The 27,469-nt window shown below is 39.2% G+C and overlaps 1 protein-coding gene across 1 annotated transcript in view; it reads left to right on the top strand.

Moving 5' to 3' along the window:
* Positions 1-1,537: 1,537 nt before the first annotated feature.
* Positions 1,538-27,469, top strand: part of esamb (endothelial cell adhesion molecule b) — a 42,186-nt gene continuing 16,254 nt past the window's right edge. The window contains exon 1 of the mRNA XM_071495778.1: positions 1,538-1,982. Coding sequence (XP_071351879.1) covers positions 1,928-1,982 — 55 coding nt within the window. The 5' untranslated portion in view covers positions 1,538-1,927. The remainder of the gene's footprint in view (positions 1,983-27,469) is intronic.

Here is a 27,469-nt window from a genome sequence, read left to right as displayed (position 1 = left end):
ATTGATATTTACTTTCACGTAGCACATGCTCAAGTCATATTATTGTTTTGTATGACTAATGAAATACTGTGTCAGCAGAGATCAGCTTCCATGTGTCACTGTTGGTTTCTCTGGCTAAATCACCCTGTTATCAGCTGTATGGTGAGAGGCTGTGTGTCTATGTGAAAATAGGCAACTGTTTGCTAATGAGTTTGCTGTATCAACGTGACAAGCTTGTTTCAGCTACCTCTAAGTGGAATTAATCTCAAGAATGAAGAATGTCCACATACTGAATAAATATTGAAGTACAATTAAATTACAATGTTTTGTCCTCATGTCGTAATTGTACACAATACGTTCATATAATAACATAAACCCTACAATATTCTCAGTTTATAACATATACGCAGATAAGGTTTTGCACACAGCTATCTCATGCAAGGCAAAAGAAAACGCGACAATAGTACAATTCAAATATGCAAAACCACCACAGCAATTGTGAACTTCAGGGGGGTGCACAAAGTCAAGCCCCCATCTCATCTCTCCCAGGTGAATAATAAATGTATAATGTAAACTGAACAGTTTGTGCCAGTTTTAGGAGGAAAACAAAAAAAGAAAAAGAGCCTGATGCTCTACTAAATGTCACAAAATACGCCCACGCCAAGAAAAAAAAAAAAGCCCAAATAATTCAAAGAAATAAGAGAGAGATTACCTAAAAGCATTTTTGGCACACGCACTCCCTTTATCACTGCTTATACCATTGATGGAAAGTAACTAAGTACTTTTACTCAAGCACTGTACAAATTAAGGTACTTGTACTTTGAGTATTTCATTTTCATGCCACTTTATGGTTCAACTCAACTTCATTTCAGAAGGAAATATGGTAGCAGTGACTCCATGGCAATTATTTGACAGCTTTAGGTACGACTTCAGATAATTTACAGATTAAGATTTTTGCAGAGAAAACATATGAAGAATTTACTTGAAACTACAGTATATAAAAGTAGAGGTGAAACCATCAATTTGTTGATTAATTGTAAAATTTATTGGCAATTTTTGATCAGCGTTTGAGTCAAAAATGGCAAACATTTCACGGTTACAGCTTCTTAGTGCTTGCTACTTTTTTCTTAATTTATTGCAAATATATTTAAGGTTTGGACTAAACTCTGGGCTCTGGGACAACTGCGACGGGAATATCCAGAATTCCTACAAACCAAACTATCTATTGATTAATGAAAACAACAAACAATCAGGAGATTGATCCACAATTGAAGTATTCATTAGTTGCAGTGTGATATCAAATAGTCAAAGATTTGCTTCACCTCAAACAGCTACAGTAAAATGCTGCTCACAGATTATTGCATGATTAATATTAATCTAGGGAAATACTTTCTTGACTATACTCAAGCTCTGTACTGTTGTTTAACTAACAATCTCAGTGCAGGACTTTCAGCCTTAACGGAGCATCAGTTCTTTTACTTAAATACAGGATCTTAATAACTCCTCCAGCACTGGCCTAATAAACCACAGGTATTTTGTTGATTGAGAAGCTGCAGTTGAGGTTTTGTTGCCAGGGGGCGTCACCGAGCAGCTCAGGCAGGTGAATAAGCTCCTGCGGTGTGTGTGTGTGTGTGTGTCCTCCACACACACACACACACACACACACACTCAGGAAAAGCCGGGCTGCAGAAGTAAAACGGGCTGCAAATGAAAGGAAAGACAGAGAGAAGCCGACAGCCTTGTACCTTCCCCCGGTGTGTGCGGTGAAGAGGAGCGGAGCCGCCGCTGTTCGGAGGCGGGATGGGAAGAGGAGCGGGGGCTGGATCTGCGGACGCTGCGCCTCCGCTCGCTGTTAATTGGTACCTGAAGACAATTAAGCAGCAGTTGGGGAAGTGAAGCGAGTGTCGGGTGTCAACTTTAAAGGGAGCCCCTGTCCGCTGGAGAGGACATGGAGATGAAGACAGGACTCCGAGCCGTGCTGCTGCTGATATGGATTCTTCAAGGTGAGATAATTAATTCACTCGACGCTCATTAAGCTGCTGCAAGTGGCCGCATGTGAGTGAAGCCAGGAGCCCGGCGGTAGTTTGTTAGCATTAGTGACAGCGAGTCATATTCAGACGACATGTTGGAGGAAACATTTCATGCCTCCCCCTGAAAGTTGAGACAACGCAGCTCTTCCTGTCATCAAACTCCACTTTTGAACCAATTACAAAGTCCGAAAAACACAATTTTCTATTTTAATCAAGTTATTCCACACAGAACAGCGGGGTTTTAAGGGTTAATTGTCATGATTTAAGTGAGTAAAATCCAGTACAGCACAGTACAGAGAATGGGCTACTGTCCTGCTCCTGGATGACCTTTAACACGGGGCTGCATTAACTCCAGATTTTGATCCACTCTGCTTTAAAATGCGGTGAGCGCATTCAAGAGCATCACTCAGATTCGTTGCCAAAAGACTCATCAGCAGTTATGAGAAGCTATCAACCAGCTCAGATGCGTCTTGAACCCACCACCCACCCCTTGTCCTCCCGTCATCCAGCAAAATTTTGAATTCAAATGCAGGAACAAGCTCGCTGACAATTCATGAAATATGTAATTTTTATTGCTGTGAATTCCACAGTGGCTGCTGCTGCTTGTGTTTTTACTAGAGGTCCCCTTTTAAGCACACAGCAGAGCACTCTTCATCTTAAGAGGGCATAATGTTGTTGCATGGTTGAATGCTTTGAAATGAGTTTCATGGAAGTCAAATGTTTTTCATTTGCTTTTGCTTTTGATGGTTATTGTCCCTTGTCGGGTTAAAAATAACATAAAAGCATGAGCCTACCTGAAAGAGCAGGATGTCAATTTAAAGATTCTGGACAAGTGATGCTGCCTGTCATAATATAGGAAAAGAGTCACTTAGAGAAACATAATGGTGACACAGTTTCAGTGTCCTGCATCCAACACTGGCTTTTTACTGGTATGGCTTGTATGTATGTGGTTAGCAATGAACGCTATTATAACTCAATAACTCATGAATCAAACCACATATTTGAAGTGTCACAGTGAAACATTAGAATTGAAATGTTTTGCACAGATTTTAGTTGAATGGTAATTGGATATAAAAAGAGTTTTTGTCATGTTTGTTTTTTAATGATAAGTTTGGGCTTTAAGCATTTTATTCAGAGCCAAACCTGAGGGAACCTTTTTCCAGCTGGATTCTATTAATTTACATAATGACACTCACAGAAATATTGACAAGATGTGTTAAATACAATCACTTTTCCTCTCTTTTGAACACATATTCTGAATCATTCAAGCTTTACTCCAAAAAGCCCTTTAGGCTCTTCTGACTTGGCCAGTGTTGTTGCTGTCAGCGGTGCTGCTGCATCATTTCTTACCAGATGTTGGCTTTCCTCCAGTGTGGAAATCAGAGATTGTTTCAGCTCGTGTCTTTTATGTCAGGATTTGTTTGGTTCAAACTTGTGTTTCACTGGGGAGCAGCTTTGAAAAAGACAAAAAAAAAAAATGGATGGTTATTTTTGGATGTTGAAATTACTTAGTGATTCCCAAACCGCAGTTGTATGTGAGGCTCCACCTGGTGGTACGCCAGAGCCCCTCTGTTACTTTGGGACAAAGTTATATAGTAGTGCTGTTAATCGAAGTAGTAGTAGTCATAGTAGTGGGACTGGCAACACAATGGGGCTTATTTCAGTAGTATTTTTTGCCTCCTATGTGTAAGCTTTATGTATCTATAGAAAAATAGCTTAGCTGTTTGTTGTGGGTAGCACTCCGTCCATATTACAGACAGACAGAACACGTTGCTTAGTTTCTTCACTTACTAGCTTTGCATGTCTGTAAGTGGTTGTAACTTTCCCTCCATTGTTGCACTGCACAGACAGCGGGGAGAACGACAGGGACCGTCAATGAGAGAGAGAGAGAGAGAGAGAGAGAGCTGCAAGTGTAAACAGCTGTTTGAGTGCTCTCATTAATAAATCTGTTTTTTAAAAAGTAGCCTAATGTTGTTTATTCTTTCTTAGTCTTTTGCATGGTTAAATCAATGAATTTTATTTTTTGAGACAAACAAACAAAAACCAGTCACTTCATCCTGGTGCTGGGCCCAAGGATTTATAGTCATAGCAATAGCAGTCGGGGTGGACTTACATAGACCTGGTAGTGATACTAAAGTGGCAGTGATACGAAAGTTTGGTGTGGCACATAGTGGTGCGTGGTCTGAAGAGTTTGGGAACCTCTGACTTAGAATGCATGTACATGTCTTTCATCAACAACGAGTTAAAACCAGTCTTGTTTTCATGGCAGCTTCTCTGAGGGAATCGCCGTGGCGTGACATTACATCTGCCATCCTTTGATTTGGTGTAACTGCTAAATGGAATGAAACAAATGAATGAACTCGGTTTGCGGCTCACTGACAAGCAACTACAGCCGCTTCCTGTTCTGATGATCGAATGGATTTCTTAATTTGCATGATGGATTTCCTTTTTATGCTTCTGACAGCCACTAAGCAGCCTGTCAAAAGCCAATCCTGCCTGTCAGAAACTTCAGAATTAGCGGTTCAAGAAAGCACACTAAACTCGCAGCACTAAACTGTAGTGCCCGTCCGTACGATACAAATTCAAATGAGCCAAGAAGACTCAGCTTGTGTTAATGAAACATAGCAGCTCATTGGCTTTGCATGAGAAGACCCATACTGTAGCTAATTGGCTACTAAATGTTAAGAAAATAAATCTCTTAATACTCAGCTGCTTCCTGAATCATTTCTACTGATCTGAGACTGATGCTGAACAAAGTTTTATTACCACTGACAGCATGGTACTTGTGATACAGTACCATGCAGACTGTCCAGGCTGTAACACATTGCCACTGCCCATCAGATTGCTGAAATTGGCCTGAGGACAGTGACAAGGTGACTTGGCGCCCAGTCGTCTGAATGTAGAATCAGGTTAGCGTGCCAGCCTCACTCCCCCTCCCGTAAAAATGCTTCTCTCTTTGGCCTGGCTATTAAAATATTGTCATGTGCCGGGCTGATTGTGTTCACTGACGGCTGGTTCATAATGAGATGGGAGCCACTTGGCTCTAGTGTAAGCTGATGTTTGTGAGCCAGCTATATCCCTTTTCACAGAAGAACTCGCAGAGCTTAGGGTAATTCTGATTACGTATTGTATGATTAACTAAACAAGAAATTAAACGGTTGTGGTCCGGCGCTGGGACAAACAGCGTTCCCGGCAGGGCTGCTGCATGAGAATTAACTATCCGTGCAAAGTCGGAGAAAGCCAATGAAGAGTCTCAGAGATCTGGGAGATATCTGGAAGTCAAAGTCAAAGTGCTTCTAGCTACCAAAGTAGCTAGTGTGTATAAAATAGCAGAACGCCCATTGTTCTATGTCACGCTTGTACACAAACCAATTGGTCTTTCTCGCTGTCAGTCAAGACATCAATAATCCTAATCAATGGAAGCTGTTGTGTATGTCCTTGTGGTTGTTTTCCATTGCCTTAAATGGGGAAGAGGCTGTAAAGATTTTGCCAAATAATTGCCTGTGTCATGTAGGGGTGGGCGCCGAGGAGTAACCTGGTGCCACTTGCTGATTGGTCAGGACAGTATTACTGGCTTTATAGACATTTGCTACTGCTGCAGTTACACTGGGCAGGTTAAAATGATCAGGAACAAAGGAAAAGAAAGTCCCACAGTGAACAGTTGTACGAAACGTTTTAAAGGCTGGCAGTCTAATGGCACAATAAACCTTTCTGTATATTTGAGGTGCCACTTTTCCTGCTTTCTTGCTTCTCCACCAGCTCTGCAGCCAGTCCAGTCCCTTTGGCTCTAATTAACAGGACTGATTATATTATGCGGGGAATGACACCAAATGGTCATATTAACTTGCTGAAACTCATTTAGTTTATTTTGAACAGGGCTGCAACTAACAGTTATTTTGATCACCAGTTTATCTGCAGTTTATTTCTTAGATTAATCAGTATAAAATAATAATAATGTGAAAGATTCACACTTTCCTGGAGCCAAAGGTGACATCCTCAGATGTCTTTTAGTTCAACTGAAAGTCCAAACCCCAAAGATATTCAGTTTACAGTGATATATATATGAAAAAAAAAAATCTTCACATTTGTAAACCTTGAACCAGAGAATATTTGGCATTTTATCTCTGCTTTGCTTTAAAAATGACTCAAACAATGAATCATTTATCAAAACAGTTTCTTATTTTTCTGTTGTTCAACTAATCAATTAAGCGGCTAATTGTTTGTGCTCTAATCCATCATTTACCAGTGACGCTTAGAAAAAGTGCTTCAGTTTGCTCTCCTCCTGCAGCCTAATAAGCTAAAAAACATTAAAAGCAAATGTGTTAGTCATCCTTCTTCCCTGTCACCAGGACAATCTGCTGCTGATTCTCTACGTCTTCTGAGTCACCTCATTGAGCTGAATTTATCTCCTCTGGCTCAAACTGGTAAATTGCCACCAGTTTCACATATGGCTGCATTTGTTAGGCTGACACATGCCTTAGTGTGGGTGTTCCTAATTGCCCACAGTCCACTCTGTGTACCATGAACACTCTGAGGACCCCCGTAGAGAGTGCGACTCTGATTGGAAGAAAGAAAGAGCCAAAGCTACCTAAAGGATTCTCTCATGTAAAACTAGGTCAAATTAATTGGCTCATGCTCGCCACACAATGAAGGGGACACTGATGCTCAGATTTTTCATGTTCCTACACACAACAGCTGCTGCATGTTAGACACCGATGCATCAGAACATCAAGTGATCTGTGTTGATTTTCCAGTGACAGTTAACAGTAGTGGAGGTTGACAGGTGTTGATTGGAGCTTTGCGTGTCGGCTCATTGAGCTAATATGGCTTTGAGGCAGGTGATCAGAACATTTTTACACTTGGTTACAAAAACGCTTCAGTAAGGCTGCACAATGGGAATCTCGATTTTTCTTGCTCATAATTAAGATTATGATCATTTTTCAATGTTTAAGAAAGGAAAGCTGCTGTTTTTAGCAGCAGCTTCATGAGTCTGACTCTGAGGATTATAAACCATCAACTCCAGTGTCTTACTTAACCTCTGTAATTTCCTTGTGCCTATGGGAGCTTGATGGGCATGCTGATGGTGATGCACTGTATAAGGTTCTCGTTATTGCTGTCTATATGGTTTGGCGGCAGTGATTTTCTGCTTGACCTTTACAGCTTCGTCATATTGCAGTTTGTGGTGACTTTTAAGGCGATTATGTAAATTATTTTCTCTCTGCTGGTTTCTGCTTTCATTGTCACTTGTTGAGGGAGAAAATAGCTTGTTTTGATCCAGTCGATGTCGCTAATGAAACTGCGGCAGAATCATCGTCGTTTAAAAAATCTCACAATGATATGAATTGAGATTGTGTTTTTAATACTTTTAATTGTGCAGCCCTACTCTTAAGATTTTACTGGGAATTTAGCTGGAAGTGAGGGAACAGTCTAAATTCTATAGTTCATCAGGGTGTCAGCAGGTCTTAAAAAAACTGAATTCAATTCAAACCATTAAAAAATGTAATTGAAAAACCTAAATTTAATTTACAAAGGTCTTGAATCTTTTTTTTCTGCCTGCCATAGACAGTAACATTATCTATAACTTTTGGCTGTGAGGAGGGAATTGCTAGGAGGTGTCTATTCTGGAAAAAAAAAATATATTATTTATTATTTAATTGTTTAATCCATCCATCATTTTTGGCCTCTTATCTTGGTCCTGGCATGGAAGCATGATGAGATACTGGGCCTGTGGGCAAAGAGATGTAAAAGGCCTGAAAGGTGTGATTGTTTTTTGTTTCTTTTCAAGTCTTCATGATAGTTTGCTTGTGTTTCCCGTCTCAGCTCTATGACTTTCAACTAGATATTAATTGATTCATTTTATTAGAAGTAATTATTGTTATATATAAGTGGTGCAAATGTCAATAAATTCTTGATTACAGTGAAAAAAGGTATTGAATTGCATTCCCTGTGCTACCATTGCACTTGCAAATTTTTGCAGTGGTTAGTTACAGGTTTGCAGATTGTGCTTGCTTTGCTGTTACAAAGGGAGTATCATTATATTTCAGCCATGGACATTTTAGCTGATGCACATTAAACGAACAGTTCGTATTTCTCCAGCATCAGAAAGAAAAATATGGCACACAATGTTAACCATTGTGCTCACAAACTAATCAGCATTTTGCTTGCAGGATGGCTCGCTTTGATGTTGGGTACACTGAGTGCATTAGTGATTTTCTATCCACAGCACACTTTAACAGTCCAATAACACTCATCATTATGCTGCTCAGTGAGTAATTTTAGCAATAACCTAAACTCTGCCTGAAGAAAATGCTATATACTGCATATAAGAGGAGACATCATTTGTTAACATCTCCAGCTCACTTCTCTAACCATGACTGTAAAAGCTCTGTGGTGTGAAAGGCAACAATCCTCTACAGAAGGGAGGGAGAGTTAATAAGTTAGTTGAAAACCCAGTCTAGCCAGTCGTGTGATATGTTTATCAATGTGAGTTAGATGGGTTTAATGGTCTGGGAAACAAGTAATTCACAGGGAGTGTATTTGAATTAAGCTGACCTTAAGTCATGCACCAATCATTTGCACTCTTATATGAGGTGCATCCTCTTTGTGAGGATGTACTAGTTACTAGCTACTAGTATTTGAAGCTATTTATGCTTATAAACTACAAACTTATTGGAAAACCTTAAAGCATGAATATCTGGGCCTTTTTTTGTTTTGAATATTTGAATGTGTGTCAGTGCACAGCGGTGATACTTGTGTAGTTTGGATAGCACTGCAGTCTCTGTTGTATGGCCATGCAAGATTTTGACACACAGACCTCGAGAATGAGAGACGAATAAACAAGCACCTGTCTGCTGATGAGGTGCAGGTAGCTGTTGTTGAACTATACTAAAGGAAAAGGATACCCCACACCTAAAGACACTCAGAATAGAGCTGAAACAAGATAATCAAGATTGCCTGATTTTGGTGACTGGAGGCAAAAAAAACATAGTTGCATTTTCATAATAGATGGAGATGGAAGAGTCAAACCTCCCTGCACAGCTAAACCCCCAAATTAAACATGATGGTGACAAAATGAACAACTTAAGGTTTTGCTCCAGTTCTCACCCTTAATCCCTCTCCTCAGTGTGGATGAGAGGCTCAACACAAACAGCATGGAGAGGTCACTGATGTGTTTTCTTACTTTGTGAGGAAGCTTCACTAGCCTATAGGATGCCAGAAAGGACTTGAATTATTGAAATTACTTGGAGAAAGGACAGCTCACAGTCATATACAGTGATCCACAAAAAAACAGATGACAAAACATAATAACACAGAAAAATAGAAAATAAAATAAAACAAACTAAATAAGTCCAAATATACAACTTACATGTACACCCCACCTCCATGTCTTCATATCTGCTCAAATTGTATACATGAGTTATAAATGAACATATCATATCATGTGTGTGTGTATATGTATATATATATATATATATATATATATATATATATATATATATATATATATATATATATATATATATATATATATATATATATATATATATATACATACTGTAAGTCTTCAAATAAATCATCTTACACAGTACACCTGTTATTAATTATTTGACAGTTGAAACTTAAATAATAAATGTCCTGAACCCTAGAAAGAAGAAAATGGCTTTAACTTTAAAGTCAAAACGTTTGTGCACAAATTGCTTGTGATACTTGTCCCCACGTGATTTCAAATTGAGTTTATCTGTTTGTTTTTTTCAAATTGCTATTGTCTTTTCCAATTTTGAGTAATAATTGATTTCCCATAGTGATGATATAATGTTTGAGTGTAAGTTTCTTGAAAACCAGTGAGAATAATCAAAATCCCCAACATATTCTGTAACATATATTGATCTGAACAAAGTGATGGATTAAAACTTAGTTTCTCCCTGATAACCACTGCTCTGTATCAAACCACATTTTTGAATTTTGCTACAATCCCAAAAAGCATAGATCAGTGAATCTGTAAATTCAAATTTAGCACAATTCCCAGATATATTACTATTGTACTAGTCAAGACAGTTTGTTTTATATAGCACCAGTTCACAACAAAGGTTATCTCATTAACTAATGAACTTACTACTAGACCAGTAGATTGTGTTCATTAATTTATATTGGATTAAATGTAAATTTTCATTTGATTGTAACAAAGTGGTTGTTTATATGTTTGTGAATCAAACATATAAACACATTGCTCTTCTGTCCAAACGAATACACTTGTTTCCATTCAGTGAATCAAACAAGAAGTGTTTTTTGGAAGTGATACAGACTAACTCAAAATACTCCTTATTTTTCTCCCTGTTGCCGCTAAATTACTATGAACTATAAGTTTGCGGAATATATGCTGAATACACTACACTGCACCAGTATATCCAGATTTATAAATGTAATATAAAAATATAATGCTCTGTAACACTGTTCTTCCAAAAGATGTCCACTTATTTGGTGTTTTGATGATGATGATGGTGGTGGTGTGAAGAGCTGTCAAACACGTTGGTTCAGAATCTTGGTTCAATTCATTTGGGTTCAGAGTCACAGGAGGTGCATGTCAGGATGCTGGAGGCTCGGGCTGGAGATTGGCACTGATCCAGATTCACAAACTCCAGAATGGATTCATCTCAATTTCATTTGATTTTTCATGATTCAGTTACATCAGGTGATGTAATGATGCGTAAAACGCTTCTCTGAAATTGTCCCAGGAACTTAAATTTCTTTTTCATTCAACGAGTGAGCAACACAGCTGTTTCCAGTATCTGCTAGACTGTAAACACATTCCCCAGTTTTAACTCTGTGTTTATGACAAAAATGATCTTATCAGACTACTTCCTTTTATTTTTCTATCATAAGAGCTAGGCAGATGTGCAGGATTGTTTGACATTGGCAGAGATAGTTTTAATAATGAGTTCACTGTCATCATGGTGACACACTATAAGCGCTACCTTCATATGCACTAAATTGCTGCTTTAATTTTTGATGAAATACTGTTTTCTATACGCCATTATATTGCATGGTTGTTCCATTTGAAAACAAGTGACATGCTGAGCTTCGATTCAGATTTTGAATGGATATAAAACACAGCACAGATGTTTCTCCTGTCTGAAATTAAACATAGAGTGAAACTCAGTTTTTTAAGAACATTTTATTTTCAACAGCACAGAAAAAAAAATCCAATTATATTTGATATAGGCACAACTGGAGATGATGCTCCTCATGTTTAAGAAACTTTTTTTTTCAGTTACAGTTCAAAGATAACGTGTCGTCAAAGAATCACAAGAGATGGATCCTCTCAGGTTAAATCATTAAGGCTGATGCCACGTTTGCTGCAACCACAACTGCTCCAATAACCGTCAGCGTGTCAGCTCATTAACTCCCACTGCTCGCTATCAGACCACCACAAAGGCTTTGTTTAAATGCAGTCGCTGTATATTCAGTTTGGTTAGTTAATTATATCCATCTGTAAACTTACCTACAGGATGTGACTGAGTCAAACGCAGCTTGTAGTATAATTAAACTTAAATATTCAGTGCAGTAAATTATAATGAAGCCCAGGCTCTCTGAGCAAGTGGTGGTGCAGCCTGACAGGTGTGTTGCCCCCTCCGTCACCTCTCCATCCGTGTTCCATCTTCATGAGACTAATGATGTGGTGACCAGTCCAGTTTGGCCATCTGAGAGATGAGGACAACTCGGTCTTCCCACTCTGCCAATCAGATGGTCGCTTTTCTCTGGAGTCCTACTGTGGCGACAGAACCCTCTCGGCATCTGAATCATAGACGGTCTGCAAAGGGAAACACATCCAAATGAGGTGTGCTGAGTTTGTGCTGAACGCCGAACTGGTTTCCCTGCTGATCGTCGCCCATAAATGATGCATCACGGAGGAGTGTGTCATTTACACCACAGGCGTAGGCGAAGGTCGTGATGATTTAGACCAGGTGCACCGTGAGAAAATGGCACGCACTAATGAGGTCCATTCCCTCTTTAAACGAGACCTTTGCTTTGGGTGGAAACCAGTGTGTGAACTTCAGAGACCAGGCATACAGACACACACACACACACACACTAAAACTAACTAATGTCTGCAGCAACATTTGATTTGCCAAGAGGCATTTATGTTGAGTTGTGCGACAAAGAAATATTATTAATGCTGGTGTTCGTGGCCCGAGAACCTGTTAACCTGCTGAAATAAATTTTCAGGCAGTTTCTGCAGTTGGTCACAAATACTCAGCATGAAAACATTAACTGTAAGACGTTGTTACACTGAGACAGAGGCTCTTTGTTTTTTTTTTAAAGCAGTATGACTATAACAAGAAACTGTTTCATTAGCATTTTAAAATGTGTGCTTTTCTCCAAAGAGTAAGATTGATTTTCATGGGTAAAAGGCGTGAAAACTGCTTGTCTGTAACGACAGGGAAAAAAAACACCTTTATTCTTTTGAATTTGTAGTGCAGGGAGGAAATGGGCTGTCTGCTGGCAGCAGATGAGTTTTGCACTAAGATGCTATAAGATTATAGTCCTGTTTGGCAGTTACAGTAAAGCAAAAGGAGATGGGATTTTTTTTTATTGTGGTGTCAGAGACTTGGATGGGTTTTCTGTCAAGCTGTATTGGTTATTGGTTAGTTTCAAAATGGTAAATGATAGCCCTGTGAAACCGGTGAAATTTTATGTGTAAAAGGACAGGATTGGTGTGTTTGGAAGCAGAATGGCCTCTGCTCAGTAGAGAAGAGAGATTAGTATTCATTGAGGAGTGAGAGGCATCCTTGCTCCTTTCTCCTGTTGCTCAACTGTCTCGACAGATGGAGGGGAGGGTTGTTGTGGCCAGATTAATGCTGTCATCTGGTTTGAGGTGTAACCTAGCCTCACGGGCTTCAGGCGTGGTTATGTGAGGCTAAAGAAGGTCCCTCAGGTCAATCCTGCAGTGGCGAGGCAACTCAACCACACAGGGTGCAGTTATTCCTCCTCACAGATTAAAACTGCATTACACCGTGCCGCAGTAATGGTGCTCCCTCTCATGTAATGCACTCTCCAAGGAAAGCTTGCCTTTTTATTTTTCTTCACTGAAAAAATGTTCTTAATATTCACCCTGGAATTATTAGTTTTATGTGCGATCTGAATGTTTTAAGATATTTTAAAACATTGCACACATATAGCAGAGTTCATGTACAGTATAGTTCTCCTAAATACATGACACCAAATCCTGTCGTATTTTTATCCATGCTAGAGGCTTGGCTCTAATGGCATTGTTGGTAGGTCCACTGCTTTGGTCCTGACTGAAATATTTCAACAACTATTGGATGGATCATTTTGAAATGCTGTACAGATGTTCATGGTGGCCAGAGGATGAAACCTAATAACCTTGGTGATCCCCTGACTTGCTTGGTCCCCAAAGAATGAACTGAATTGTAATAACTTTCCTACTTCTCATCTAGACCCATCATCTAGAACCGTTACGAGCACGTTAGCATTCTGACATTAGCATTTCGCTCAAAGTATGGTAGTGCCTAAGTATAGCCTCACAGAGCTGCCCCAGTATCTTCACTGTAACTAACACTGTGCTGCATTTGTACCAGTGTCATTCAAAATATTTTCTATAAAATTTCCATAATAAGATGACATTTGAATAGTCTGGCTGTATTTTTTCTGAGCACTGACTGGTTCTTTTCAGGTAGAACCTTATAGAATCAAGTCAGAGAATAACTGAAGGTAGATCCTATGCTTGTATCAAATTTTAGGGCCATTAATGCATAAAACTAAAACAAAAATCCTGAACAAAATAACCCGTCAAAGAGTATTGCTACGTGGCTAACTACTTTTTGACAAAAAAGTCAAATTATGATGCTAAGGTCACGATTTTCTGTGTTTTACCTCCTCTGCTCACCATGTAGTAACAAATCCTCCTGAAGTGGCCTTTGTTGTTTCCATAAATGCCCTCGCTTAGTTTTCCAGCCCTCGAGTGTTTATTGCAGCTGTAACATCAATTTAGTTTGTGGATCAAATTTTCATTCTGTTTGGTCCCTCTGGTGGTGGTGAGCAATTGCCATTAGAATTAATACCCGGGGGGCGTTGACGCTCAAAATAGAAACAACCTACCAAGCAGAATACGAGACCAAACAGCATTTTATAATCTCAGTGATCTGTCAAATGCTGGAATAATTGGCTCTTTGGGATGACTGAGAATTGAAGCTGGGCAGAGTAATGACCTTACCGTCACTTCAAGTGACGGTAAGGTCCTGTATGTAAGCCTCTCCAGATGTCATTAGTATGGCCAGGGAGGTTTGATAAGAGAAATTTCTCCTCAGCATCATCACTGTTAGCCCTCTGCAGACTGTGTGCCTGTCCAGGTGAGATTCATATTACAGGACATCGCTATTTTCTTCCTCTATGTTTCTTCATGTATCTGAAATATTATTTCGCTGAGACTTTCCTTCCATTGAGGGCCAGTGTTAGTGACTTTCCTAGAAAGCCAGGGTCAAGATATAATCCATTTGAACGGGATTAGTTTCTCCTGGGTAGGAAGAGGACATTTCAATCCTGTCCGGAGCAGCCATTATCAGAGATGTTTCTCTCTTGACAGTAACAATTTCTGCCCCAATTATCTGCTGTTGTTCAATTGATAAAGCTCTGATTATTCTGTAGCCATGGTTGGGGACACACTGTGTTTCGGTTCATTCAGTTCTTTTGTGATCAGGTACATCAACTAGATACCAGCGCACACAGTGCATTTACACTACAACACAGCTTTATTTTTTTTTTTAGGGCTTCATCACATACAGTAACCGGTCAATCTGTGTGTGAATAAATCAGAGCGTGTATCCAAATATACAAGAAATAAACCAACGATCACTTGGTTAATCAGCTGGTTGAGCCGTTTGAACCATCACTCTTTTTATGTATGTGTTGAAAATAGATTTTTTTTAATAATATAATATTTAGCTCAGCTGAAATTAAATATGCTCACTTGTTTCCAAAAACATGAACGGCTTTATTGAGCCCTCTCCTGTATCTCTGTCAGCAAAGTGGCAGCAGGCAGTCATGCATTCAGTTACATATATTAGTCTGTATAGAGTGACTCTCACCTGATATATATTTTTTTTTAGTAGGGGAATTTTCTTATTTCTATTTCCAACCCGAGGTTGGTTGGTCCTCTAAATTGATCTGCTGCTTCTGAGAAACCTGCTCAGACCTGATAAGCACACCAGCCGTGGCACCTTTACTGGCAAAGCTCAGACATCAAATATGCTTCATTTCAGATTGGAAGGTGAAGTCATCAACTTTCACTGGTATCAAGTCTGCCACTAAAATGTGGAATTTATCCTGAAACTGGGGAGACATAGGAGAAATGGTTTTCTGTGGACAGTAGCCACAGTATCACGTACTTTAGACTCTTACATTCATCCTGTCGTTGCTTCAGATTTGACCTACACTCTGCACACAAGATTTTTCCATTTCCATTTCTTGACATGTAACTCCTCCCGATACGTGTCAATTTTAACAATTTGTAAGGAAATAATAATTCAACTTAAACTGTGAACCTCAAAAACATCTCCCACTAGATTCAGACAAACACGGGATAAATAAAACCTAATTCTTCCTCAACAAATTCCATTAAAACTTCACGCCAGCTGGCTACCATATAGATGGTCCTCAGCCATCTTCTTGTACGCTACAGAGCAGTGAGTGTGTGGTCTGACATGACATGAAGCATCCCCTGTCGTAGTGGTACGGTATGATATACATTAGATTTTTGTACACTACAACTGTTAAGATAACTGTTTTGATATGTGTTGACAGCCTGCAGGCGAAGGAAGATAAACGTGTAGCTTTTTTTTTTTTTTCATTTCAGCTTGTAAAAATAAAAGTTGCTTCACATGAACTTTATTACAGAGATGTTTTGCTGTTCAGTGTTAAGGTAAAAATTAGCACTTTATATCCTTAAAAATACCAGTGCCCTCATTTTCATACTGCAGCAAGTCATATGCAGTTTGTGATCTGTCAGTGATTCAGACTAAAACATTTCCTGGTTTTGTAGCATTTACGTCTTTATTTCATTATTCATCTGTTCTCTTTCTCGCTGACACTAATTACCCAGAAGAAGAACAAAGTATTGACAGAGATCCTGCAGGAGTTTTCATTAAAATCCTGCAGTGGAGATGACCGTCGTGCATTTAGATCTTCTAATCAGTGCACTTTGTATGTCCTTACTGATTTGAAATGAGAAAATTATTGTAACTGCTGCAGACACAGAAATAAAGTTGCAATATTAAAGCACATACAACTTTTCCTGCCATACCAGAGGAGAGTTTTTAGTTTTTACTTACTATTTTAGCCTCATAGTTTTATTCATAATGTCATTTTAAACTCCCAAAGTGTAGCAGGAATTATTTACAGTTGATTTCATAGATTATTTGATAATCAAAATAGTTTCAGATTCATTTTCTGTTGATCAACTTATCAGTTAATTGATCAATCGCTGCAGCTCTGAAGGGATTACATTTAAGATGAAGGGTTTTCATACTTGTGTGACCAGTGCTGATGTTGATATTTGTTGCTGAAACAATCCGATAACCATATACCCACCAATAGCTATTTTTTTTAACATTAGGTCTTTTTTTTATCAAATTGTAAAATGGAGTGGGATTTTTCATTTGAAAAATCCATTTGTCTGTGCTCTCTGAATAAACTGAAGACACAGTTTCTAATTGACCTCAAACCTCATTTGGTATTTCTGTACTGCTATTTATTGTTGACCTAAACACCGTTACCAGTACAGCAGTGACAAGCTAATGATATATATCAGTGAGGTTGTAAAGGTGAAAAACATTGTTCATTTTGAACACACTAACAACAGATAGTAATCAGTGACATTCTGACCTTTAACCTGCAAGTCAATTTTTTCACGTCACAAAACGGAAGCACTGACACGACCAACAGTATTTTTATCCTAATTTTATCCACTTACTGACCTAGCCAATTTTATAGTCAACTGAAGTGTCACAATCTTTGTTCAAACAAGATATTTAACAACTATGATTAATATCTGATGGCATTAAAGTACCAATTAATTGTTACCCTCCATCAACCCCGAGTTAAAGTCCCCTGAACTTTGTAATTACTTAACTTACTCTGAGCAAAAAAGAAGAAAAGATGATTATTAGCCATGTGGAATATGGGTTCATTAGTGACGGTCAATTTAAGTGGAACATAACCCCGGCCAACAACGACAAATCAAATCCAGTGAAAACAAGTTCTGTTTAAAATGGGAGACAATGTAATGTCTGTGCTGTACTCCAAGTAAATATGTGTTTTCTTTTGGAAAGTGAAAATGAACACACCTGCCAGTCACAGGTGTCTGTGTGCTTCCTTTGAGAGAGTTGGGTGGGGTGAGTGGACAGCAGCAGCACTTAGACCTAATTGGTTTAGCTGAAGGCCTGGACAATGGGTTGTACCATGCTCTCCTTCCTAAAAACCGTTTAGGCTTTAGGAAAGAGGAGGTTAGGAAAGTGTTGTGTTTTTTTTAACCAGGTTAGTGTTTCATTAAATCAAGTCCAACAATGAAAGCTGCCCCATGTCTTACATCTAATTTAACATTTAACTAATTTAATCTCAAAATTGTTCGAGGGCTCGATAAACAACGGATTAGTGGAACCATTTTTTTTTACATCCCAAATTAGAGACTGTATGATCTCCAATTAATTCCAGTTCAAACGTTGGAGCTGGTGGAAGTGCATCATCCAAAAGTCTTTTACCATTTACACAAAAGCTCTTCACACTTTTGTGTAAAAAAAAAAAAAGAGATACATGATCCAATATTATAGTGGAAATTACAGTAATATTATACAAAATGCTTTTCCTTTTTCTTTTGAAGGAGGAGATTCTCTGTGTACTGCATAGCCTCAGTCAGTAGTTATTGAAAATCTTTACCAGCCTCACGTCCTGACACAGCCTCTCCTTGCTCACCAGCAGGTTTGTCTTTCTACTATAATGCGATTGTCTCCTGAGTCAAAGGACAGTGGTCATGTTATGATGTCTTCTTGTGTGCGACTTTTGTCTATCCCGTCTCCCCCCCTGCTAAAGCCAGCTTGGGCTGATAATAAGATTAGAGAGGCAGCTTAGTGACCTGGCCTAAGAAACAGTGATCGTTTATCTGTGAGGCTGCTGCAGATAGACATGACATGACTGGGTAAAGGGGTCTCACAGCAGAGCAGAGAGTGGGAGTGAGGCTGCAGAGGGTAAAGGGCAACAAGCGCCATTCAGTCACTGCACAAATGTGTGTGTAAGATCACTGTGTGCCTGGCTTTAATTGCGAGAGCAGAAGACATTCAGAGTACCGACATTCACATTGAGAAACACCTCAGTTACACTGTAACGCACTGTAACGTCTTTCAGTGTTACATGTCAAAAATAAAATTGAAGGCTTTATTTTAGTGCTCTGTTTACCATCTATAATCACCACCTCCACAACAAAGACAACTTTCACCTCCATCACTGGCCCCATCCATCCAAACTAATCAATGCTCTGTTGAACTGTGGCAGAATTAAAAGCTTAACCCCTTTGCTGCAAACTGCCTACAAAGATCTTAACAGAATCAGAGATTTAGAGAAGGTTCTCTATTGTAAGCCACATATGACAACATGAATATACTGTGATCACTGAGCTTCCAAGGTTTAAACTGTACTCTGAATCAGTTAAGCAATATTTTTTTTATTTTCTTTTTTTAATATATATATATATATATATATATATTATAAAGCTGCTCTGACATAGACGTTTGTTCCATACACGTATTCAGGGCCGTAGTAGTGTGGCGAATAGTGGAAGGAACTGACCATTATAGGAGTGGCCCTTAAAAAGCTTGGAATTAAACATTTGTTTTTATCTGCAATTTTGAAATTTTAGCATTATAAATAAATAGTTCATCCATCAATAGTTTGACTGACCTTTTCTTGTTTCTTACAATGACAATTAGTTGCATTTTATTCATTTCACCCACTTCTTTTTGGCCCACATCTTAGAGTAAATACCACTTGGCAAATCTGCTCTCTTTAAGCCAGTAGCTTTTCATCTATCAACGTACTGTAGAAGAGAAAAGTAAAGTAGCTCAAGAGGATTACACAAACACCAGAAAACATCCCTTTCATATGTCTTCAGCCATTACACAGAGACACCACACGGTCAGTCTCAAGGGAGCGACTGTTCCCCCATCTAATCCCAACACTGAAGGGGAGCACTCTGACAAAAGCACGGTTTATAATGCATCCACAAGCGGACCCTCGAGAGGCCTTAAAAGCCTCTCTCACTTAATCTATCATGTCAGGGTGTGGGAGCCATCGAATCCTTTTACACTCTGATATAATCCATGTTGATTACAGTCCTCTCACCTCTCTTAAATTACTGCTGCTCTTAATTGTGTAGAATGCAAGCATGCGTCAAGTCAGTCTCTCTGCTGTGTAGCATCTCTTTTTCTCTTTGTGTGTACACTGGGAACTATTTCATTTCATTTGAAATACTATGTGCAAGACAATAGGTACAATAGCAGAATGATATGATCCTTCACAGTGCACCAGTTTCTCTCTATTGTGTGTTTATTCATCTATTCGTTATTTGCAGGAGTCTATGGGTTTTTTTGTTTGTTTGTTTTTTTTTTAAAGATTATTTTTTTTGGCATTTCAGCTTTATTTATATAGTGACAGCAGAGTTAGACAGGAAAGTCAGGGGGGAGAGAGGGAATCACGTGCGGCAAGAGGCCTAGGCTGCACTTAAACCCGGGCCGCCCGACCCAGTGAGCTACAGGGGCACCCTGGAGTCTTTAGAGGAGTTAGCAGCTTTTTCAGTCTGTAGCTGCAAGTTTACAAAAGTTTGTGTCAAATGAAGCTGCAGTCTACGTACAGAAAGCTTTCCTTTTAGTTCAGAACAATTCATCGCATTTGTTTTTGTTGTGTCTTTGATACGTAGTGTGGTGGAAGTGGGGGTTTGTTTACAACTTGTCTAAAGGTTTGACAGCTTTCACATTTATTTTTTACTGAACTTTTACAGGTGTTTTGCTGATGCTGCTGCTGCCTCGCCATATCTAAATAGGGAGTTTGGTGAATAAGACTTTATAATAACTGAGGGCAACGATGGTCAAAAGTATGAAAACAAGACCAGAGTTGTGTAACAATTGGAATTTTCCTTTAAATGAATGTGGCTCAGATTTCTGTTGTGTATTTCATAGCATGTATGTTAACTTTTACACAACTCCAGTAGAATAACTGTACTGTACATCTGCTTTTACTTATATGGAAATAATGCTGATATTGTAGCTAACATTGTAACAACAGGCAGCTTTTGGCAGCCCATTGAATTCAGTGACCGCCCTTCAACCACAGGCCACAAGTTTAAGCCCCTCTGATGGCAAACATCCTTCAACACGACACTGAATCTTTACCAGCTGCAGGGCCACTCTCCTGTTACTGACCCTGCACTTAGACCATGCTGTGAAAAGAAAATTCCCCTGCAGGGATCAATAAAGTGTGTCACATTAACACAGTAATGCACAGCAAGGAAGTAAAGCAAGAGTGAAATTACCTGTACAAATCACTGCGCCACATTAATCACGCCTGTGATTTGCAAGCGTGCCAAACAGATGACTACAAGCCGTTTTACTCAGCAGTAAAATGTCACACATGAACAGTGTTGGCTGTAACTGCTCTGGACAGGAAGAAGTGCTGCTTGACTCTGCACGGCTGATGGTTTACACCACTGGCTTTATACAAGTGCAGTTTAACAGTATCCACTGTGATATGGTTCAACCGAACCTTAATGAATGACACATTTTATGAGTTCAAACCATCCATCATCTTTTATTGTTTTGTAGATACACAGAGTTGACAGCAGCAGGTTGTGTGTTTCTAATGTTATTAACAGGAAAACACTGTAAGGATACATTGATTTGTAATAACTATTATTGGGGTGTAGCTCTTCCTCAGAGGGAAGACAACCCAACCTAAACATTTCAGGAAGAGATAGACCTCTGCAAAAATCTAACGTGGTAACATGGAAAATAATTTCTTCATGTCACCTCTTTCAGTATGTAACAATACAGCTGCTATTTAGCCACAGTTTGTTGTCCTGAACCAGGTAACCTGCATCGTGTGCATGAGGTGAGTGAAATAGGGACAAAGATGTGAAAGGGTCATTTCCACCCAAATTACAAACATTTAAAAATTCATCTATGAAAGTTACTCTGACCACAGACCTGTAATTAATTAATTATCAGTGGGAACTGTTTTTAAAAACTATATGATAACCATGCACAGTGAAGTCTGTGGATTATTCAGAGTAGTTGGGACATTTCCAAACGTACTATATATATATATATTTTTATCTTTTAAGCTCTACAAATGAAATTCCTGTCTCCTCTGTTGCACTGGTGTCGTGGAAGAAGTCTCATAACAAAACACTGCAATGTGTGAAGCAGTGGTGATGTTGATGCACCAGATGCTTTGACTTAACAAACAAAACAAACAAACAAAACGAGAGGTTGTCTGACAAAAAATTTGAGCCCGTCTCAACTTTTGCTGCAGCGCAATGAGACATCATCTGGAAAGGTGCTGCAGTGTATGCGTAAGTGCACATGTAGATTACTTCATAATGTGAACACATATTTCTGCCATTTACCATAACCACATTATGAGATCAAAATCATTGTCTCACTTTCAGAGTAGTATAATCCTGTGTCATAAGTATTAATTTAATAGATAGAGTACGTTACTAATCCTTGAAATTGCAGTGTTGGAGCAGTCACCTCACATAAATCAGAAAGAGTTAAGAAGCAAAAAATACCATTAAAGGTTAACTTATATAGACAATTTATGTGTGAAGTTATTTTGTGATACTATTGTGTATGAGAAGGAAGATATTGAATATTTTAGTAGTGAGCCTATCTGTTTTCAGTGCTGCACTTTGTAGACAGTCCCTGTGCACTGGGCTCACAGCTGGCTGCACATTGAGACATAGTGTCTCTACGTGCAGTGGTGTCAGATGTTCACATGCATAGTGTTCATTCTCCAGTTCGGAGGATGTTTTAATGTAAACTAGGTTTTATCTTGTTGTCGTTGTCTACCTTGCTACGGCAGGAGAGAGGGGTCGTTTGAGTCATAACGGCAGAATCTCGCCATGTCTCAACCCAAACATGAAATAGAATTTGATAAAAACGAGCCACATTCCTCAGTTTATTCTCAGCACATTGTTTCCTCATGAAGTCATTACGTTTTAATGTGAAATGTCCCACATTATAACAATATACATTTTCACGTTATAGTGTTTCACGTTTTAACTGTAATAATGTGAAGGTACAGGTAACGTGATAGAGAGAAGTCCAGGTGAGCAGTCCGTGCTGTTACAAGGAATATCACAGTCTCTTGCATTTTTATAATGCAAGGCTGTTTTCAGTCTAAATGCCCACGAAGTGAGAAATCATCTTTTTGTGATTTGGGTGTGCTGATCATTAAATGTGTGCTTACACTAAATAGGAGAGCAGTGCAGCAGTCAGGACTCAGGTGGGAAGCATGATGGGCCAGGTTATTTCCTGTGGTCTCTGGGCTCTAAATTATGACTCCCACCTTTGGTCAGGCCCTCAGCTGTACTGTAGGTGGACGTGTGAGTGTGTGCTTGAGAAGGTCAGCTGGGGCCGTATGCGTGTAACAGACTGTTAATATAATGTACAGTGGAGAAGAAGGTCAGCAGGGCTCTGACCATGACTGTGACCATCTGAGTCCATCTCCTCTGCTTGTCTGTCTCTTAAAAGATTTAAATACTCACCTTCAACAAGAGAAATCCATCACAACTTTACAAAGTTCGTATGTTTTACAAGCCTAGTGTCTTTCCATAGATGTCATATACCAAAACTTCCTACTTTTTCACTCAATTATAGATGTGTCATTTCTTTCAGTCTTTACCTATACCTGTTCCTGCTCTATTAGGACATGTACAGTGAATTATGCCTTCCATGTTAAAATGGCATGCTATAATTAGGATTTTTTTTTTTAAATATTGATCTAGCCTATGTAATGGCCTGTGCAGCAGGGGATGTTAATTATTAATCACCTCATTTTTGTGCTTAAGGTAAAGATGGAGGTTGAGATGTAAGGTGAGGGGAGCATGTGCGTCACTACTGCTTAAATCTGACCTGCTATATTGCAGTAAATTCCAAAAAGTCTTTGATTATAAGAAGATCTTAATGAATCTGTTTTTAATTTAAAAACACTTATGAATAACATCTTTTGGGAATTTGGAAATTATTCTGAATAAAAGGTTGTGTGATTTTAGAATATATGTTTAGTCACAAAGTCCTCAAATTTAGCATCAGAAGTGCTGTGTTACGGAATATGTCTTCAAACAGGTTTTTAAATCCCTTCATGATTTCATTTTTGGTTCTTGGGATATCAGATTTATAAGACCATTAAAGCTGCACTGATGGATATATTTGTATTAACAATTAAACGTAAAAAGCAACAGACGCTTAGAGCCAGATGTTTCCCTCTGGAGTTGGTGGAGACCATTGACGGGCATCTGTGTCTCCCTGTCAGAGGCTCTGTTTTGATTTGACTTTCTATCCAATTTTTATCCAGCTTAAGCCTGTATCTCTTTGATACACTTTTAGATCTTGGTCGTTTAAAACATATCTTTTGAGTAGATGATGGATTTTGATCGTCAGATGTCGAATTTAGTTGTTTGAAGAACTTGTCTGCTGCAATCACAGAAGCAAAGGACGACACATCTGGCATCCCCACTCTCACTGATCGTGGGATTGCTTTTAACTTGTTTTAAGTTTTCCATTTTAAAAATCGTGCTGTTACACAATAGCTCTGCGACACAGAAAACAAGACCAGTGACGTGATTGTTGGAAGGTTGTATTAAACAACAAGACTAGCTCGCTAGTTTCTTTTGTTTTGAGAGTTATCCTGGACTGATCTCAGCTATAATGGCTGTGTGTGCAGACCGGAAACAAGGTCAAAAAAATGTTTGTCTTGGACTTGTACAGCACTTTGGTCTGCTGTTGTTTTTAAATGTGTTTTGTAAATGAATTTGGATTGTATTGAATTGAGAAACAGCTAAAAGAGAGTGAATATTGGACATAATTCATCATATGGGCATCAAATTAATGATACTGCTGCTTTAACTGCTGGATGTTCAAGTTCACTGTAAAGTTTGTAAGATGATAATGTCATTGTTGTTAACAGCTTGTTCATGCTGCCATGTGGCCAAAATTCAATAACTTCAGGTTTAAAACATTCTTAGTACATAAAGCTAAAGCAGTAAAATAGCACTTGTAGGTTTGGTTTAAAGTGTTTTTTCCACAAAATAAATGGTTCAATCCATGAAAAGAACTGTGCTGAATCATATTGATTAGTTACCTGAAAATTGGATTTCACTTCACTATAAAATCTATACCTGGGCTTTGGGAATTCCTCTGTGGGCTGTGGAAATGATTCTCACAGTGCTTTGATTTTATATGGACGCTTATGGATCAAGATTCAACTATCAAGTCCTTGGTGAAAGCTGAAGTCAGACCTTCTCTTTTCCTGTTAATAGCATGGCCTTCTGAGCCTAAAATCAGAAGTTTGACATTTTGGGAAATAGTCTGGCTCAGTCCAGGGCTAACAAAATCGGCCAACCAGCACCTTTAAGGCTCACTGTTTAAAATGTTGGCAGGCAACCAGCAGAGACTCCAGGAAGTTATTGTGCTCAACCAAGAAACAGTCCAGCATATAACCCATTGAGAAATAGTGATTTGTCGTATTAACACTTTGGTTTGATACAACTTCGCATGTATCTTGGTCAAAAAAAACAAAAACAAATCTAAGGGCTCCGAATCAATCATGATACATTAAAACTTACTGTTACTATTTACCAGTATATTGTTATTATCAGACTTTTAAAACGTCCACATATGCCTGCTGGCTGTATCCCTACATTAACATACAGAGAATAAATATTTCCAAAAACTATCCCTTTAAAAAGAGACAGAAAGCAGACACTTCTAAACACTTGAGAAAGAGAACTGTCTCTCTCTCCAGATGCATCCACATCCTCGCCCTACACCTCTTTCGTGATGAACTTGGGAGGCATTTGAGTATCTGATGCTGTATACAGATTATTAGCCTCATCCTATAATTCCTCTCTGATCTGAGCTCAGTTGAATGAAGTCTGAAATCAGATCACTCAACTTCTTAATTACGGTCTCAGTGCATTAAGACCTCCCCGTGTCCCACAGGCAGTGAAGTGGCGGGGCAGTCAGGAAGCCCCAGCCGCCACGTTCGACCCTGGACTTGTGTAGCAGTGGCCCTAACAGCCCTCACTCTGTCACTCTGTCAGCACAGCTCGCCTCGTGCATGGTAGCCCATGACAGATCTGGGAGATAAAACAGCCAACCCTCGCCCCGCTGCCACACTAATGGTTTATAAATATCTTCTTCAAAGGCCCGAGACGGTGTGAGGGGTGGCAGGGTGGTTGTGGGTACTGTTGTGGTGTAACATTGCAGACCCATTTAAGCTCTCAGTTTGCCTTTCATTCCCTGCCACTAGGACCCAAGAGGTGGCTGGAGGGGGGGTTGGGAAGTGTTACTGTGGGACTTGTGATGGACAGCTGGGATGAAAAGGCCACTGGCATCCACTACTCTGAGTCAGATTGGCCAACACACCACAACCGCAAGAAGACATCAACTACTGTTCGGACTGTTGACCCAGACTGTTGTTGGGTTTTAAATATTTATACAGCTCCTACAGTAATACCCACTCGCAAACACAAACCTTTTCACCAACTTGCATATTTCACCAAAGTTGGTCTACAAAAGGAGTCTTTGTTTTCATACATAAACACCTATATCCCCTGTGTGCGTGGTATTTGCATGTGATCAAAGCTGCAACCCACTGCTCCCTGCTTGCCTCGCTGACTATAGAAACCCGTTTCTCTGTTTCCCATTTGTCTGTCTCGTGTTATGCTTTGTGGTTAAATGTGTTGGATGTCAGAGCTATAAGGAGACATGAAAGGCATTCAGCATAAACACACAAGCACGCATGCCTCTGTGGCTGCAAGGGCATAATCATGCAAGTAAAATAAATGTTGTAAGGAGAGACAGAGGACAAACGGCAATCATGTTTAAAAAAAAAAAAAAAAAAAAGGTTGAAAATGTCATTGAACTATGGTGAGATCTTGTGGGCAGCAGGGAAAGTACACAAGACGCGTAGACACAAATATGCAATGAATACGTGTGAAGTGCCTGCTTTGTTTTTCAGTGGTGTGAAGGTTCTGAAAAGATCATTATCACAGGCTGTTATTGTGGTTATCGTGCCTCCGATGATTTAATGCTCCTGAATTAAAGGTTGTAAATAGTTTATGTTATGAGAAATTACAAGGTAGCTTCTTTATGAAAATTGATTGGCCCTCATAAAATATCATGTGACTCAGTGCCTTTTGTCTCACCCAAGCCCAAGCCTCTTCCTTTCACCTTTGTGTGGGCGGCAGAGGCAATGGCCTGGTGAATGATGTGGGATGTGTGAAGAGCCAGTGGGTTTTGTATTGTTTCTTTGCGTTGTTCCTTTTTGTCCACACCAGTCTTGACTATTGCAGAACAAGTGTAACACCGTTGCAGAGTTTTCTGGTGAGTTTCATCTCATTGTTTTGGTTTTACGCCCTGCAACTGTACTGCTTTGTTTCTGTGTCAGCGTCATCAGAAGGAAGCTGGAAATGTCACACAGGCAGTTAGGGACGAGCTGGTGGTCTGAATAGAGTGCAGCATGTGGCTGTGAAAGAGCCAGGTAACAGTTTGTGGAGAGCAAAATAAAAAGAGATTATTGGACTTTAATTAACCATGTGACCAGAAACACAGCTTAAGGTGAACACTAATGTTGTTCAGCGTCTGCTGGATGTCTAAATAGACTGCTGTTTGCTAGCGTGTTCACCATATAAACTATAAAAATATCAGGAGGTTATGAGTAGATTTTATGTTTACAGCTTGTTGTGCTGCCCCAAAGTGGCCAATAATTAATCAGTGTGGCTTTAAAGCTGTTATCATTTCTTCTGTTCATACTGGCCACTAAGAGATCCCTTTCTGAACTAAAACGAATGTAATTTTAAGAGACTGACTCAATTTTTCTAACTCAAAACTACTGAACACTTTTATTAAAAGTTTAGATAATAAGATTAGATTAGATAATCTATTATTTTTTGCACAAAAGGAACACTCTGGATTTTGTCCCCATCACTTAAATTCATTAGAAATGGGCCTCTCAATGGCCAGTATGAAGAGGAGGAATGATTACAGCAAGCAAAATCTGTTACAGTGGATATATGGGCAAAATGTGAATTAGTGGCTGTTACTTAGACACAGTGTGAAGTGAACTAGCATCTTTTATGGATGCTCTTGTGTCATTTTAGAGCACTGTAATACTGT

This window comes from Trachinotus anak, unplaced genomic scaffold (assembly GCF_046630095.1).
Source record: "Trachinotus anak isolate AG129_WGS33_773 ecotype Australia unplaced genomic scaffold, CSIRO_AGI_Tana_v1 ptg000014l, whole genome shotgun sequence".
In the NCBI taxonomy this organism is placed as follows: domain Eukaryota; kingdom Metazoa; phylum Chordata; class Actinopteri; order Carangiformes; family Carangidae; genus Trachinotus; species Trachinotus anak.
This window is presented reverse-complemented; position numbering and strand designations above follow the sequence as displayed.